The sequence below is a fragment of the Filicampus tigris genome, chromosome 3 (genome assembly GCF_054856515.1).
Source record: "Filicampus tigris isolate MCC_2025a chromosome 3, RoL_Ftig_1.0, whole genome shotgun sequence".
Classification (NCBI taxonomy): Eukaryota; Metazoa; Chordata; class Actinopteri; order Syngnathiformes; family Syngnathidae; genus Filicampus; species Filicampus tigris.
Genome location: NC_141219.1, coordinates 31,446,465 through 31,461,354, shown reverse-complemented (window position 1 = coordinate 31,461,354; position 14,890 = coordinate 31,446,465). Strand labels below are relative to the sequence as shown.

Here is a 14,890-nt window from a genome sequence, read left to right as displayed (position 1 = left end):
CGAGCGTAGCGCACGCATAGCGCACGGCCACCGGGCCCGCGAGTGTAGTGCACGGCCACCGGGCCCGCGAGCATGCTCCGTTGAGTTAACAGCTGCTTCTTGTTGGTTTAAATGTTTCTTCCTCGTTGGTTTAGAAGCTTCTTCTTCATGTTTGGAGGCGGAAGCGCGCTGCCTACATCACGCACCATGCTGAGATCGGGTTTGTTTTTCTTTTTTCTATTGAGCGTTTTATCGAAGGCATTTTCGATTGGTATCGATCACGTGTCAATCGCGATACATATCGATATCGAATTATCGGCCCAGCCCTAGTCTGGCCTGTACAGTACTTGGTTGATGGCTGTCTCACTAGGGAGGCGCAATTGCCTGCTGTTGGGGCACAGTGCTTTTGGCACAAAAAAAATAAAATAACATGCATGCCTTCCTCAGTATGCCTCAGCCAGGTAAATTGCTTTAGCCACTGCTTGTCAACGCCACTGGCTCTGTGTTTTTGAGAATATCTGGAAAGAGGAATAAAAAATAATGTTTCAATCATGTACACGTCGGCTTTGGATTGTTATTAAGTGTTGTTCCGATGCCATTTTTGGCAAAATAAGAAATAATATATACGAGGTATCTTTGAGACAGACTGTGTCGGATTAATTACAAAAACTATAGGACATTATTATAAAAGTTTGTTTTGAGTATTAGTGACCCATCGCAACAACCTCCGCTCCCAAATCCACTTTCAAAACCAAAAACAAGCAGTTGAAAAATCCAACAAGTTCAACTCCAAAATCATAACTCATATTCAAAAAACGCAATTGTAGTCAAAATGCCGTGCTTAGACTAGTGGGGCTGCATATAACCTATTATTGAAAAGAAAATGTTGGGGTTGGCTTCCCTTTAAAAGCTTTTAGGTGTGTTTTAATCAATTTAGTCAGGTTATATAGATCGCATTTATGATAGAATATGTTTTGAAATTATTTGTCCTCGTCTCAATTTTTTCACAAAAACCCGGCATTTCAACAGGGTTGTGTAGACATTTCATATCCACTGTATATAACACCAAATGACAGTAAAAGTCACCTCAGGGCACTTAATAAATGAAGCAGGTCTCCAACAACACACATCACTCTTATTAAGAGACCAACTGAGCCCAGCATGGACAAGTACTAGGCAATAGAGGCAAGGGAGGGAGAAATCTTGAACAAACCCAAGACTTACTGTGGTGTGGCAGTTGGGTTGAGCGAGTGGAAGAAGAGAGGAACTAAAGTGTCTCGAAGTTCAACTAGGAACCATACCAAAGAGGATAGCAACCAACAAACCAGCAAAAGAAAATTCTGACCAGCAGGAAAAATAATAAACAACGACAATGTATGATGTGATGACACCCAGAAAAATTGGTAACAGAAGACCAAAAAAAAGACATAACTGTCCATTATAGCATCCGACACTCTGGGCATCACAGGGATGAGACATCAAACATCCAACTTCCTGAACAGTTTTTCACAGAGTAATACAAGACAATGTCAAAACTTCCCATTCAACATTTGACACCTGGTACAGTCGGACAAACATCATGTGTTGTGGTTTGTCCCTTCAGTCAGACACCGTAAGTCACAGAGTGATACGACAGGGTGTCAAAAGTGTCCACTCCATGTCCAACACCATCTCTACCTATACCTTTACCTCATAATCTTCACATTGTCCAAATAAAAGTTGATCAATAAGTTGATCAACAATATTTTGGGACGACTGAAGTGTTGCATGATTCCAGCGTGATATGCTGAAGTCACAACGTTTGAGGGATATTTTCACTTTTCACATTGAATTGTCCATCCATCCATTCTCCATACCGCTTATTCTCACAAGGGTCGCGGGCGTGCTGGAGCCTATCCCAGCTGTCTTCGGGCAGTAGGCGGGGGACACCCTGAATTGGTTGCCAGCCAATCGCAGGGCACACAGAGACAAACATCCACACTCACAATCACACCTAGGGGCAATTTAGAGTGTCCAATCAACTTACCATGCATGATTTTGGAATGGGGGAGGAAACCGGAGCAGCCGGAGAAAACCCACGCAGGCACAGGGAGAACATGCAAACTCCACACAGGGAGGAGCCGGACTGTGAAGCGGACGTGCTAACCAGTCGACCACCGCCTACATTGAATTGTGTCAATGGAAATTAAATGTAACACTCTTTTTTGTTTCAAAGGACCTGTTGGGGAAAGATGTTCTAGAGTTTTGTCATCCTGAGGACCAGAGTCACCTGAGAGAAAGTTTTCAACAGGTAATTTCAAGTATTTTATACAGTGTGTTGTTGACATTTGAGATTCTCGTTTCTTTAAAAATGAGTGTAAAATATTTTTTAAGAATACATTTTTGGTATTGTTCATGACTTATTAAAGTGGGTCGGGATTTAGTGATAATAGGGAAACATGGGTCCCAGGGTGACAACAGTTGAGAACCACTGTTGTACAGTATGTGGAGGGCTGAACGATTATGGAAAGTAATCTAACAGGATTTTTTTCCCCTCAAAATTGCGATTATGATTTGATGTGCCTTTTTTTGTCAAGGTCCTTATCTAATACATTTTTTAATAATTAATCTTTATTACAACAAACTATCAGATCTTTTATGCATTACGGGATACTAAGGTAAAGGAAAATGAAGCATGAAATAATATGAAAAGTATTTAGTAAGTTTATACCTTTAATTGACAGGTATAAATTTACTAAATACTTTGCCGTGCAGTTTGGTAAGCTTTCACCACAACAATCTGTTTTAAAAATAGCTCATCAGTGATGGGAAACTGTGACATGCTAAAAATTAAAACAGAAGGTTAAAGGGGAAGTCACATGAGGATCGGGATTTGGACCCATACGCAGACATGGCACGGACGTTGTAGAGTAAAGCGTTTTTATCGATGGATATACAAAGTAACTACCCAGAGCTAAAACTGGAAGAGAGTTTGCATCCTCACTCGAAGAAGCTTTTGACATACTGACGTGTCACTGAGTCACTCAAGCTTATACACTGTCAGACATCAGGCCTAAATGATATTATAAAGGACAAAGCATAAAAGGCCCATAGCAACTGTATAGCAACTGATACATCATGTGACAACCAGTCATAACAGTACCCCCCGCCTTAAGGGGCACCACCTGGTGCCCAGAAACTAAAATAACAAAAGACAAACACCAAATAACTAAAACTAAATAACACAAAATAAACTTAAGTATAAAACAAGATCAAATGAATTTAACAAACACCAGGAAACCAGCTGTACTTGAATCAAGACAGCAAACAAACAGCAGTCAGACGCGACAAAGACAATGAACCAACAAAGACTGAAAGAAAACAATAAACCAAATACAAACAGACGATACAACGAGCAACACTGGACAAGACACAAAGTGTATAGGGGGATCTGACTGGGTAACACAAGCGATTGGGTAAACGAGCACAGGTGGACAAAACCACTTGACTCAGGCAAAAACAGCTAACAAACGCGACATAAACAATGAACCAACAAAGACTGAAGGAAAGCAAGGAACTAAATACAAACTGATGAGACAAGGAACACCTCGACAAGACACAAAGTGTTGTAGGGAGCTGCTTGAGTAACTCAAGTGAGCTGGTAACCAAGCACAGACGGACACAATAACCTTGATTGAATAACTCAAGGGATCTGGTAACCGAGCACAGGTGGACACAATAACCTAATCACATAAAATAATAAAAGGAAAACAAAATTCCAAAACAAAATTCCAAAGCTAAATTCCAAAACAAAATTCCCCCAAAAATTCCAAGACAAAATTCAAAACAAAACAACAACAAAAAAAATCAACAACAGATCAGAGAAGGCCAGACAAAGAGGTTTCTGGCGGAACCAGTCCAGTGGGCGTCGAGGAGGCCAAATGAGAGGGTCTTGGCAGGACCAGTCTGGTGGGCAACTCAGAGGCCAGACGAGAGGTTCTTGGCGGGGCCAGTCCGGTGGGCGACCTGGAGGCCAGACGAGAGGTTCTTCATGGGGCCAGTCCGGTGGGCGACCTGGAGGCCAGACGAGAGGTACTTGGCCGGGCCAAGCCAGTGGCTGACCCGAAGGCCGGACGAGAGGTTCTTGACGGGGCCAGTCAGGTGGGCGAACTGGAGGCCAGACGAGAGGTACTTGATGGGGCCGGTCCGATGGATGTCCAGACACACAGTGGGTGAAGGCAGCCTCAGGCGTACTGCCATAGCAGAATCGGAAGGAAGCCGCAGAACTTGCGCCGTGGCAGAATTCGAGGGCATCCACACAGCTTGTGCCGCTGTAGCATAGCCAGAAGGCAGCCGCAGGCCTTATGTCGCCATAGCAGAATCGGAGGGAGGCCGCAGAGTTTGCACTGTCATAGCAGAGTCAGAGGGCAACCGTAGGCCTTGCGCTGCCGTAGCAGAATCTGAGGGAAACCGCAGAGCTTGCGCCGGCGAAGCAGAATCGGAAGGAGGCCGCAGAGCTTGCGCGGCCGTAGCAGAATCAAAGGGCATCCGCAGAGCTTGTGCCGCCGGAGCAGAGTCAGAGAGCAGTCCAAGGTTTTGCGCCGCCGGAGCAGGGTTGGAGCCTGGTGGTGGCGAGCAGCCGGGATGGGGGCCTGCATTATCTGAGGGTGCCTGGCACTACTGAGGGGCCGGCATGAGGGCCTGCAGTTGTCAAGGCGCCGGGAAGGGGGTCTGGCACTGCCGAGGCACCGGGACGGGGGCCTGCATTTGCTGGGGCGCCAGGAAGGGGGCCTGGCACTGCCGAGGAGCCGGCATGGGGGCCTGCAGTTGCCAAGGTGCTGACACGGGGCCCTGCCTCATCAGCCTGCCACCATAGAGTTTGGGAAACACAAGAGACACAATAGATTGGAAGTACAGATCGTGAGGAAAGTAAACGAGAAGAAACAGGATGAACAGGACTAGGTGAAGAAGTATGCAATGAACGAGGTGCCAAAAAAGGCGGGAAATTAAGTGGCTTGGGTATAGGTTTGAAATGAATTATGGGAGGAACCAGAATCTCTACTCTGGCATCTATGTTGGCCACCCCACGGGGGTCCCGTGTAAATGCCCGACTGGGCACCCAAATAAGGGTCTGAAGCTGCAGGCCTTGCATTGAGTAACTCAAGGGATCTGGTAACCGAGCACAGACGAACAAAATAACCTTGATTGAATAACTCAAGTGATCTGGTAACCGAGCACAGGTGCTTAGTGTTCAGCGACGGATACTAAGGCTACAGGTTCAGAATTAGGCGACTTGTAAAAGGTGGACAGAACATCTCCTAAATTGGCCACCCCGTGGGGTCCCGTGTAAATGGCCAAACCGAACGCGCAAGCAAGGCTCTGACGGGAAGGGTTCTGGAGGCTCATCATCAGAAAAACATGACAAAAACTGACAAGGGCTTGAATAATGACTTGGGAAGGGGCCAGGAAAGCCAAAATCAATGTCAAAATCTGATTCAGAATCAGAAAGGAGATTAACCAAATCGTGGCCATCTTCACATTCAGAAAAATCTGGTGTCTAAAAACAAAACATTGGGTGTTAAACTAGAAAGGAAACATTCAAAACTAGGACAAGTAGATGGCAAAGATAAGAGAGACGTGGAAGAAAAGACAGAGCATACACGAAGGGTGTGGGGGTGGTCGGCAGGCTGAGGGCGGTTGGAGGCAGACTGGGACTTGCAACGGCCTGGGCAACCCATCGTGGAGGAGCGACACGAGAGGTTCCCATTGAAAAGGCAAAGCAGCAGCCGGTGAGACAATCACTCCCTGATTGGAGGTGGAGGGATGGTTGGAGCAGGTTAAAACATCTTTGGCTTGATGGGTTGTGTCTGAGTCGGCTGCGTCCACGACTGGTCAGTATATGAGAGATATTTACCAAGGTACTGAAGCTAAACCCAGAGCGTGCTAAATCCATCTCCATTGAGAGGGCCCATCGAACATGAAGGAGCGCCAACATGAAGGAGAGGGGTTGGCCAATTGTTGTAAAGTTCTTGAACTTCAGAGACAGAGGGGATTCTCACCACTGCAAGAGAGAATAGAAATATGAGAATGAAGAGCACAGGGATTTATATTAATGAGGACTTCTCAGATTTAGTGAGACAGAAAAGGCGAGAGCAACTACCTAGGCTGAAGGACAAGCGACGGAAAGAGAACATTGCCTATTTCAGGTACGACACACTTATTGTTCATCCTCCGAGGGAACGACGAGTGGGAGTCAACTGCAACATCACGGATAATAACTTCAGTCTTCCACTTAACCATCAACCCACTGTCTCTAGCTCCACCCCTAAATCAGTAACTGAGAGTAACAACAGTTAAGGTAATGACTCTTGCTCTATACTTGCAGGTCAAAACCGCACTGACTGTTTTTGCTTCACAATACAAATGTCACATACAATAAACTTGCCAAAGAAGGGTATTTTTGTTCGCATATTTAAATGTATGTAGTTTGAGGAATAAGGTACATGAATTGAGGAGGTCTTCGAAGTACTCTCCCCACCGACCCTGAGGTGGGCTCTCCTATCTCTGGGGTTGAAGTCACCGAGGTAGTCAAAAAGCTCCTCGGTGGCAAAGCCCCGGGGGTGGATGAGATCCGCCCGGAGTTCATAAAGGCTCTGGATGTTGAGGGGCTGTCATGGTTGACACGTCTCTTCAGCATCGCGTGGACATCGGGGACAGTGCCTCTGGATTGGCAGACCGGGGTGGTGGTCCCCCTTTTTAAGAAGGGGGACCGGAGGGTGTGCTCCAATTACAGAGGGATCACACTCCTCAGCCTCCCCGGCAAGGTCTATTCAGGGGTGCTGGAGAGGAGGGTCCGTCGGAAGGTCGAATCCCGGATTCAGGAGGAGCAATGTGGTTTTCGCCCTGGCCGTGGAACAGTGGACCAGCTCTACACCCTCAGCAGGGTCCTCGAGGGTGCATGGGAGTTTGCCCAACCGGTCTACATGTGTTTTGTGGACTTGGAGAAGGCGTTCGACCGTGTCCCTCGGGGAGTTCTGTGGGGGGTGCTCCGGGAGTACGGGGTACCGAGCCCCCTGATAAGGGCTGTCCGGTCCCTGTACCACCGATGCCAGAGTTTGGTCCGAATTGCCGGCAGTAAGTCGGATTCGTTTCCTGTGGGGGTTGGACTCCGCCAAGGCTGCCCTTTGTCACCGATTCTGTTCATAACCTTTATGGACAGAATTTCTAGGCGCAGCCGAGGTGTCGAGGGGGTCCGGTTTGGTGGCCTCAGTATTGCATCTCTGCTTTTTGCAGATGATGTAGTACTGTTGGCTTCTTCAAGCCGCGATCTCCAACTCTCGCTGGAGCGGTTCGCAGCCGAGTGTGAAACGGTCGGAATGAAGATCAGCACTTCCAAATCTGAGACCATGGTCCTCAGTCGGAAAAGGGTGGCGTGCCCTCTCCGGGTCGGGGATGAGATTCTGCCCCAAGTGGAGGAGTTCAAGTATCTTGGGGTCTTGTTCACGAGTGAGGGTAAGATGGAACGGGAGATCGACAGGCGGATCGGTGCAGCGTCTGCTGTGATGCGGACCCTGTATCGGTCTGTCGTGGTGAAGAAGGAGCTTAGCCGAAAGGCGAAGCTCTCAATTTACCGGTCGATCTACGTTCCTACTCTCACCTATGGTCATGAGCTGTGGGTCATGACCGAAAGAACAAGATCTCGGATACAAGCGGCCGAAATGGGTTTCCTTCGCAGGGTGTCCGGGCTCTCCCTTAGAGATAGGGTGAGAAGTTCGGCCATCCGGGAGGGACTCAGAGTCGAGCCGTTGCTCCTCCGCGTCGAGAGGAGCCAGTTGAGGTGGCTCGGGCATCTGATTAGGATGCCTCCTGGACGCCTCCCTGGTGAGGTGTTCCGGGCATGTCCCACCGGCAGGAGACCCCGAGGACGACCCAGAACACGCTGGAGAGACTATGTCTCCCGGCTGGCCTGGGAACGCCTTGGGATCCTTCCGGAAGAGCTGGAGGATGTTGCTGGGGAGAGGGAAGTCTGGGCTTCCCTGCTGAAGCTGCTGCCTCCGCGACCCGACTTCGGATAAGCGGGAGATAATGGATGGATGGATGAAGGTACATGAATTATATGAACTTGTTGGATCCAATAACATTCATGTCTTAGCTCTCTCAGAAACACACCTGGACCCATCCTTCAATGACTCAGAGGCTACAATCTATGGTTACAATCTGTTTAGAAGAGATCGAGACATGTATGGGGGCGGGGTGGCTATCTATGTTCAGAATCATATTCCAGTGAACAAAAGGTGTGACTTAATGTTGGACAATATAGAAGCCCTTTGGTTCATGTACAACACATGAAACCAATACTAGTGGGCTGCTGCTATAGGCCTCCCAGTGCAAATTACAAGTATTTAGACGATATATGTGAAATGATGGATAAAAAGGTTGATCATGACTATGAAACATATATTTTGGGAGACTTTAATATTGATGCACTTCATGAGAACTGCCCCATGTGGAACAAAATATCATATGTGGGCAAAGTATGTAATCTGAGTCAGACAGTGACTACACCAACCAGAATATCTACGAACAGGTTTGACAGTACAACAAGAATTTGCATTGGTCACATTTACACATTTACACTAACAAACAAACAAACAAACTAACAAACAATGTTCCAAGGCAATATCATTTGAAGTGGGATTCAGTGACCACAATTCAATTGCTTTAGTGAGAAAGGCCAAACCACCAAAAGTTGGCTCCAAAATTTACTATGGAAGATCCTATAAAAAATGTAATCAGACATTATTTATGGAAGAGGTTTAGAGGGTAAAATGGGATAAAGTATGTAGTAAAGAAAACCCACAAAAAGCTCTTAGTATGGTTTTGGAATTGTTTGCAGAGATTGTTGATAAATTTGCACCAGTGAAAAAATGGACTGCTAGATTTAGAAGTGCACCTTGGTTGAGTGAAGAAATGAAACATTTAATAGCCCGGCACAATAATGCTAAAATAAAAGCAAATAAATCAGGACTACTCTCTTACAGACAGCTTTACTATAAATTAAGAAACACAGTGCTAAACTGAATAAAAATAGAAAAAGGGAATATTCTCTGTAAAACAAAAAAATCGATTCTAAAAATGATGGTAATAACATTTTGAAAATACTGAATAACTTAATGGGAGGGAGTTTGAAAACTAATGTATCATATATAGAGGCAGAAGGTATATTCATTACTAAACCATATGACATTGCAAATTACTTTAATAGTTACTTCAAAAACAAGTCAGGTGTACAATGACTACAAAATCCAATGTTATTATTAAAGAAAGTCTAATGAGGGCAAAAAAGTTTGAATTCAACGTGGTAGAGGTAGAAAGGGTTGAAAACCTACTGCTTAACCTATCTGACAATAAACCTTTTCCGGACTATAAGCCTCAACTTTGTTCCTAGATTTTGAGCCATGCTGTTTATAGTCCGGTGCGGTTATTCTGTGGATTTTTCTTCCACCGCTCGGGGTACTCTAACCGGAATGACAGTACAATTCAATGCAATACATTTCCCATGAACTGGATGTGACTGCAGGTGGAGGAGTTCAACAGGCGAGGGCGCCATGACTAGGTTATTGCATTAGGTGCTGTAATGCTTTGATTTTATGTTTTCCTAGAGGTCCCTGAATTACACACGAATGCGATTGGCTGATGTTACATCTGCTCTGTTGTTTCGATGTGAAATGCTATTGTTGATTTAGCACGTCGTGTGTTAGATTGGCTGACTTTATTAACATAAAACAAGACAGTTGCATATGTCGAATGTAGTAGAACAATAGATGGTGGAGTCTGGTGGACATTAGCTGACAAACTGGAGCGCCAGTCGGCAGTGAAATGAAGATAAGTACTGCTTATTTTTTCTTGGTTCTCTTCTGTTTTAATAAGCACTTTAACACTACGTTGCTGCATTGTTAAAAGGCACTGTTAGAAAAGAATCTGCTCAGGTACATACATGTACATTTACAGTTCATAATCATTCTGTAAATGCAGTAAATATTGTTCATTTTATGTTGAATAAAGTTTTCAACATAGGTGCGGCTTATTTAAGTTTTTTCAAACCTGATCTTTTAAAAATAGAGTTGGTGCGGGCGGCACGGTGGTCGACTGGTTAGCACGTCCGCCTCACAGTTCAGAGGTCGTGGGTTCGATCCCGGCTCCGGCCTCCCTGTGTGGAGTTTGCATGTTCTCCCCGTGCCTGCGTGGGTTTTCTCCGGGCACTCCGGTTTCCTCCCACATTCCAAAAACATGCATGGTAAGTTGATTGGATACTCTAAATTGCCCCTAGGTGTGATTGTGAGTGCGGATGTTTGTCTCGGTGTGCCCTGCGATTGGCTGGCAACCAGTTCAGGGTGTCCCCCGCCTACTGCCCAAAGACAGCTGGGATAGGCTCCAGCACGCCCCGCGACCCTTGTGAGGAGAAGCGGTACAGATAATGGATGGATGGAGTTGGTGCGGCATATATAGCAGTGCCGCTTATAGCCCGGAAAATACGGTTCGTATCTATACCGTTAAGTCATATATTTAACTAATGTTTAAAATATGGCGTCCGTCCAGATCGCTGGATAATTGCTAAAGTTAACCCTCTGCAAAATAATAAAAAGATCCCCACCTAATGGTCCAAACAGACATCCTGTAAGTCTACATCCAGTCTTGAGTAAACTAGTAGAAGCAATTGTATACCGTATTTTTGCGACCAAAAGGCGCACCGTATTAAAAGGCGCACCGTATTAAAAGGCGCACCGTATTAAAAGGCGCAGTCTCAGTTACAGGTGCTATTTCTGTATTTAACACATACATAAGGTATTATTGGGCACAGGCATGGTAAAACAAACAATAGCTTAAAAAAACACACAGTAGCATGCATGCACGCTAAAACATATGCCACCAAGCATGCTAACGTATGTTTTTAAAAAAGGCAGCGGGACCAAAACTGTGTTCGGTTGTTTTTTTTACTGAAACATTTAACAATGTCTCACATAATTGTCAGTTATTAACTGACATCCACAATTCCATCAAAGTCCTCATCTTCGGTATCCAAAACGAACAGCTGAGCAAGCTCTCCATCAAACACGCCAGGTTCGCTTTCGTCATTGTCCGAGTCAGTCTCGTTGCCGCGCGGCTCCTCAGAAACAATGCTGGTTTTTGCGAAATCTCGCACAACAGTGCAAGCTGACACTTTAGCCCAAGCATCCACAATCCATTCACAAATCGTGCCATAACTTTCCATTTATTTAGTTATTTAAATATGCTTAACTCATTCACTGTCAGACATTTTCAAACCCTTTACCCTAACGTTTGAAAAAAATAGAGGAAAATATGAATAAATTCCTGCGATTGAATGTCTGGGCTGTGAAAAGACAAGTAAATTCGTCACCGGCAGTGAATGAGTTAACATGGTTCACTTTTTTTAATGTACCAAGTATTCTATATTTTGTTCAAAAATGACATAGATTGCATTCAATAGAAAATAAATTCTGTTTTTATTTACCCAAATATTTTTTGGGAAAAAAAGGGCATTTTAGAGTTGTAATTTTAATACCGTTATACTGCAGTATTTTTGCTCACACCATACCGCCAGAATCTAATATCGGCCCATTCCTATACCACGTTTGCTTTACTGACAATTTAATTTATATTGCAAAGTAATAACAAGAAACTCATTGCATCCAACCCTCTCGAACTGAGATATATCAACTCCAATAGGAATCCCACTGGAACAAACTGAATCCAATCGTTCCACTTTAAAAACTGAATCTGAAATGAAAATTGCACCCTTTGTGTCGAGCTACGTATCGAATCGACTTTTATTGGAAAGTTGCACACCACTAGTAATCTTGCACATAGGCACCTCCTATTAACCCATTAAGGACTAAAGCGCCTGTCTCAACAGGTCCCCAAAAACTAAGGTCGCCTTTGGAATTACCCTTGAAAACCTGAAGTTCTCCCAGAAATTCAACACTTACAAAATGATTAATATCTCAGCCCCTGTAGCAGACAGAGGCATAATTCCAAAAGAATTAAAGAGCTTAGACATGTGGCTTCCACACAGGCAGAATTTATTATTATTTACCGTTTCAATCAAAGATGTAAAAATAACGTGTCAGTGCAAGAAAAGCACTATTTTAATAAAAAAAAAATTGAGTGGTAATTACCATCCTCTATTCTGTTACAAAGACGTCAATATCGTCATTGTCTACAAACCATATCATCACGTTCGACTGGTTCCACTGGTCGTGCGCGTCGTCTAGCGCTGCCATTAATTATCAGAGCTCCCGGCGATCGACGGCATTAGCCTACCTACGGCTCGAAAAAATTCCACAACATCCTCCGCGGTCTCGCGACACTGTCACGTGTATATTCTGATGCATTAAATTGGCTAAGAGACGGAGAATTGGATAAAAAAAAAAAAAAAGACGCAACAGCGCTCCCGGCTCTAGTGGTAGAAAGGCGGTTATGCGCTCCCATCCTTAATGAGTTAAAGTATGTACTAAGGTTGGCCGATATGACAAAAAAATGTTTCACAATATAAGTATCTCATATCAGTCAATAGTGGCAATTGCAGCAACAACGGCGACACACTGTTGGCAAAGGATATTTTGTTGTTCTGAATCTTCCTTTTTATAGCCGAAATACTTTCATATTATGGATGTTGACTTTCTTTTGGGGACTAAATCCACTGCCGCTTCTGCTGCTGTCGTCTCCTCGCCCTGTTAGTGTTTTCAGAGCAGACAGCAGAGTGGAGGGGAGGGGCCGGTGACTGATTGGCAGGAAGTAGGGGGTGAGCGAGACAGGCTGTCTAAGAGCACGGAGTAGCTTGCTGCTTTTTTGAAGCAAAACAAAAGTTAGCATGTTCTAAGAAAAAAAAAAAGTTAAAACATCTCACGTCCTTCGATATGACTATCGCGCAAATGCGCACATCGCAATCTCGATGTTCAAAAGACTCATTGTGCAGGCCTACCACTTATTGCTCATCTTCTATTTCTTCTTCATTTTCTTCTTCCATTTCTTCATCTACTCTCTTTTGACGGTTGACAAATACTTTTGGTGCATTGCCGCCACAGTGCTTGCACTCTTTCATATACAAACAAGCTCATATTGCTGATTGCTTGGAATGGTGCACAACTTTATAAGATGCAGTGTTTAATTTTGCCACAGGTTTTAAGTTGAGACTCAGTTGTGAGGTATTTAAAATGTTGAATATTATTGTCATTCTGCAGGTGGTGAAGCTAAAGGGCCAGGTACTGTCTGTGATGTACCGTTTCCGCATGAAAAACAGGGAGTGGATGTTAATCCGAACCAGCAGCTTCACCTTCCAGAACCCCTACTCCGATGAGATTGAATATATCATCTGCACCAATACCAATGTTAAGTAAGTTACTCATACACACACGATCAAGTGTTTTCAACAACAATTCTCTTTTACTTCTGCTGCTCAACTACTGCGGGGTTCCCTTGGGGTCTTAAAAAGTCTTAAAAGCAGTGAATTTATGAATTTCAAAATATTACCTTAAAAAGCCTTGATAAAGTTTTGAATCTGGGTCTTGAATTTTATGATGTGTGTAACTTCTCCATAGAGAGGCCATAGGAAGAAGTTAGGGGAGCTGGCTGTCCTTGATAAAGAGATCGCTAAGAGTGCGGGGTAGTGGTTATATACGGGAGACATGCCGTGTCCTCCACACACATGCGACCAGTGTAGCAGGAGGGAAAAGAGGAAGTAGTGACCGCTATTCATTGTTCGGAATGTACTCAAGGACTGATTCATCTTCAGTAACATTTACAAAGAAAAGTTTGAACTGTCAAGAGTCCTGCAGCATCCTACTACTGCAGAGCTAGTTGCTAGCTCATTACATTGCTAACATGACTTCAACCTACCGTAAAAATCACCCACCGATTTACTATTTAACCCTAGGACACTAATGTCGGGTGATTTTCACCCACGCAATTTTGTCATGTCATGTCATGTCATATCATCTTCCAAACCGCTTATCCTATACAGGGTCGCGGGGAGTTGCTGGAGCCTATCCCAGCCGTCAATTCGCGAAGGCAGACTACACCCCGAACTGGTCGCCAGCCAGTCGCAGGGCACACATAGACACTGTCACTGAGCGGGAATCGATCCCACGCTGCCCGCACACAACTCAGGCGTGTGTACCACTACACTATCAGGGACAATTTTTTCATGTGATATTTTGTATTGGGAAATTAAAGAAGACAACTTCCAATTTGGCATACAGTGTTGTACCTACATAAATTGATTAAAAATATTTTATTCGGGTTATTACATTGGGTTAAATGTACCCGACGTTAGTGATGGTGTTACTAATTTTAACGTTAGTGTTCTAGGCTTAAACATCATATTAAGAATATAAACGGCTAAACTTGTGACTGGGAAGTATTTTCACGGTTGTCACGCATCATCATCGTATCATAATTATGCTGTGTGTGCGCTTGTGTGTGTGCTCGCACACACATGCGTGCATTTATGTGGGTGAGATGGAGGTGATGTTAGTGGTGAATAAACTGCTGCAAATGATGCCTTCAGAACCTTAATTTGTCCTCCATGTCACCTTTTAACAACAACAACAACAACTTTGTTTTGGAGCAAGTAAATCTACTTTCCCTCATAGAATGAATTAAGTATCTCTCTCACTCTCTTTCTGCATCTATCTATCTACATTAAGTGAACATATTACCTCATGCAACACAGCAATTATTTTACATGGCCTTCAATCAATCAGTGAATCAATCCACCCACCCGCGCCCATCCATCCATCCAGCTGTCTGTATGTCTATCTGCAGTATAAATACATGCATTTTATGGGAATGGGATTCAAGTATGCACATATTTTCACTATTTACAGTCTGGCCGGGTTCCTCTATCTCGCCA

The 14,890-nt window shown here is 44.4% G+C and overlaps 1 protein-coding gene across 5 annotated transcripts in view; it reads left to right on the top strand.

The window, feature by feature from the left end:
* arnt2 (aryl-hydrocarbon receptor nuclear translocator 2) overlaps window positions 1-14,890 on the top strand; it is a 192,324-nt gene that overhangs the window by 138,939 nt on the left and 38,495 nt on the right. For all 5 annotated transcript variants that reach the window (XM_086024748.1, XM_086024747.1, XM_086024751.1 and 2 more), the window contains 2 exons: window positions 2,195-2,269; window positions 13,221-13,372. In XM_086024748.1, coding sequence (XP_085880874.1) covers window positions 2,195-2,269; window positions 13,221-13,372 — 227 coding nt within the window. The remainder of the gene's footprint in view (window positions 1-2,194; window positions 2,270-13,220; window positions 13,373-14,890) is intronic.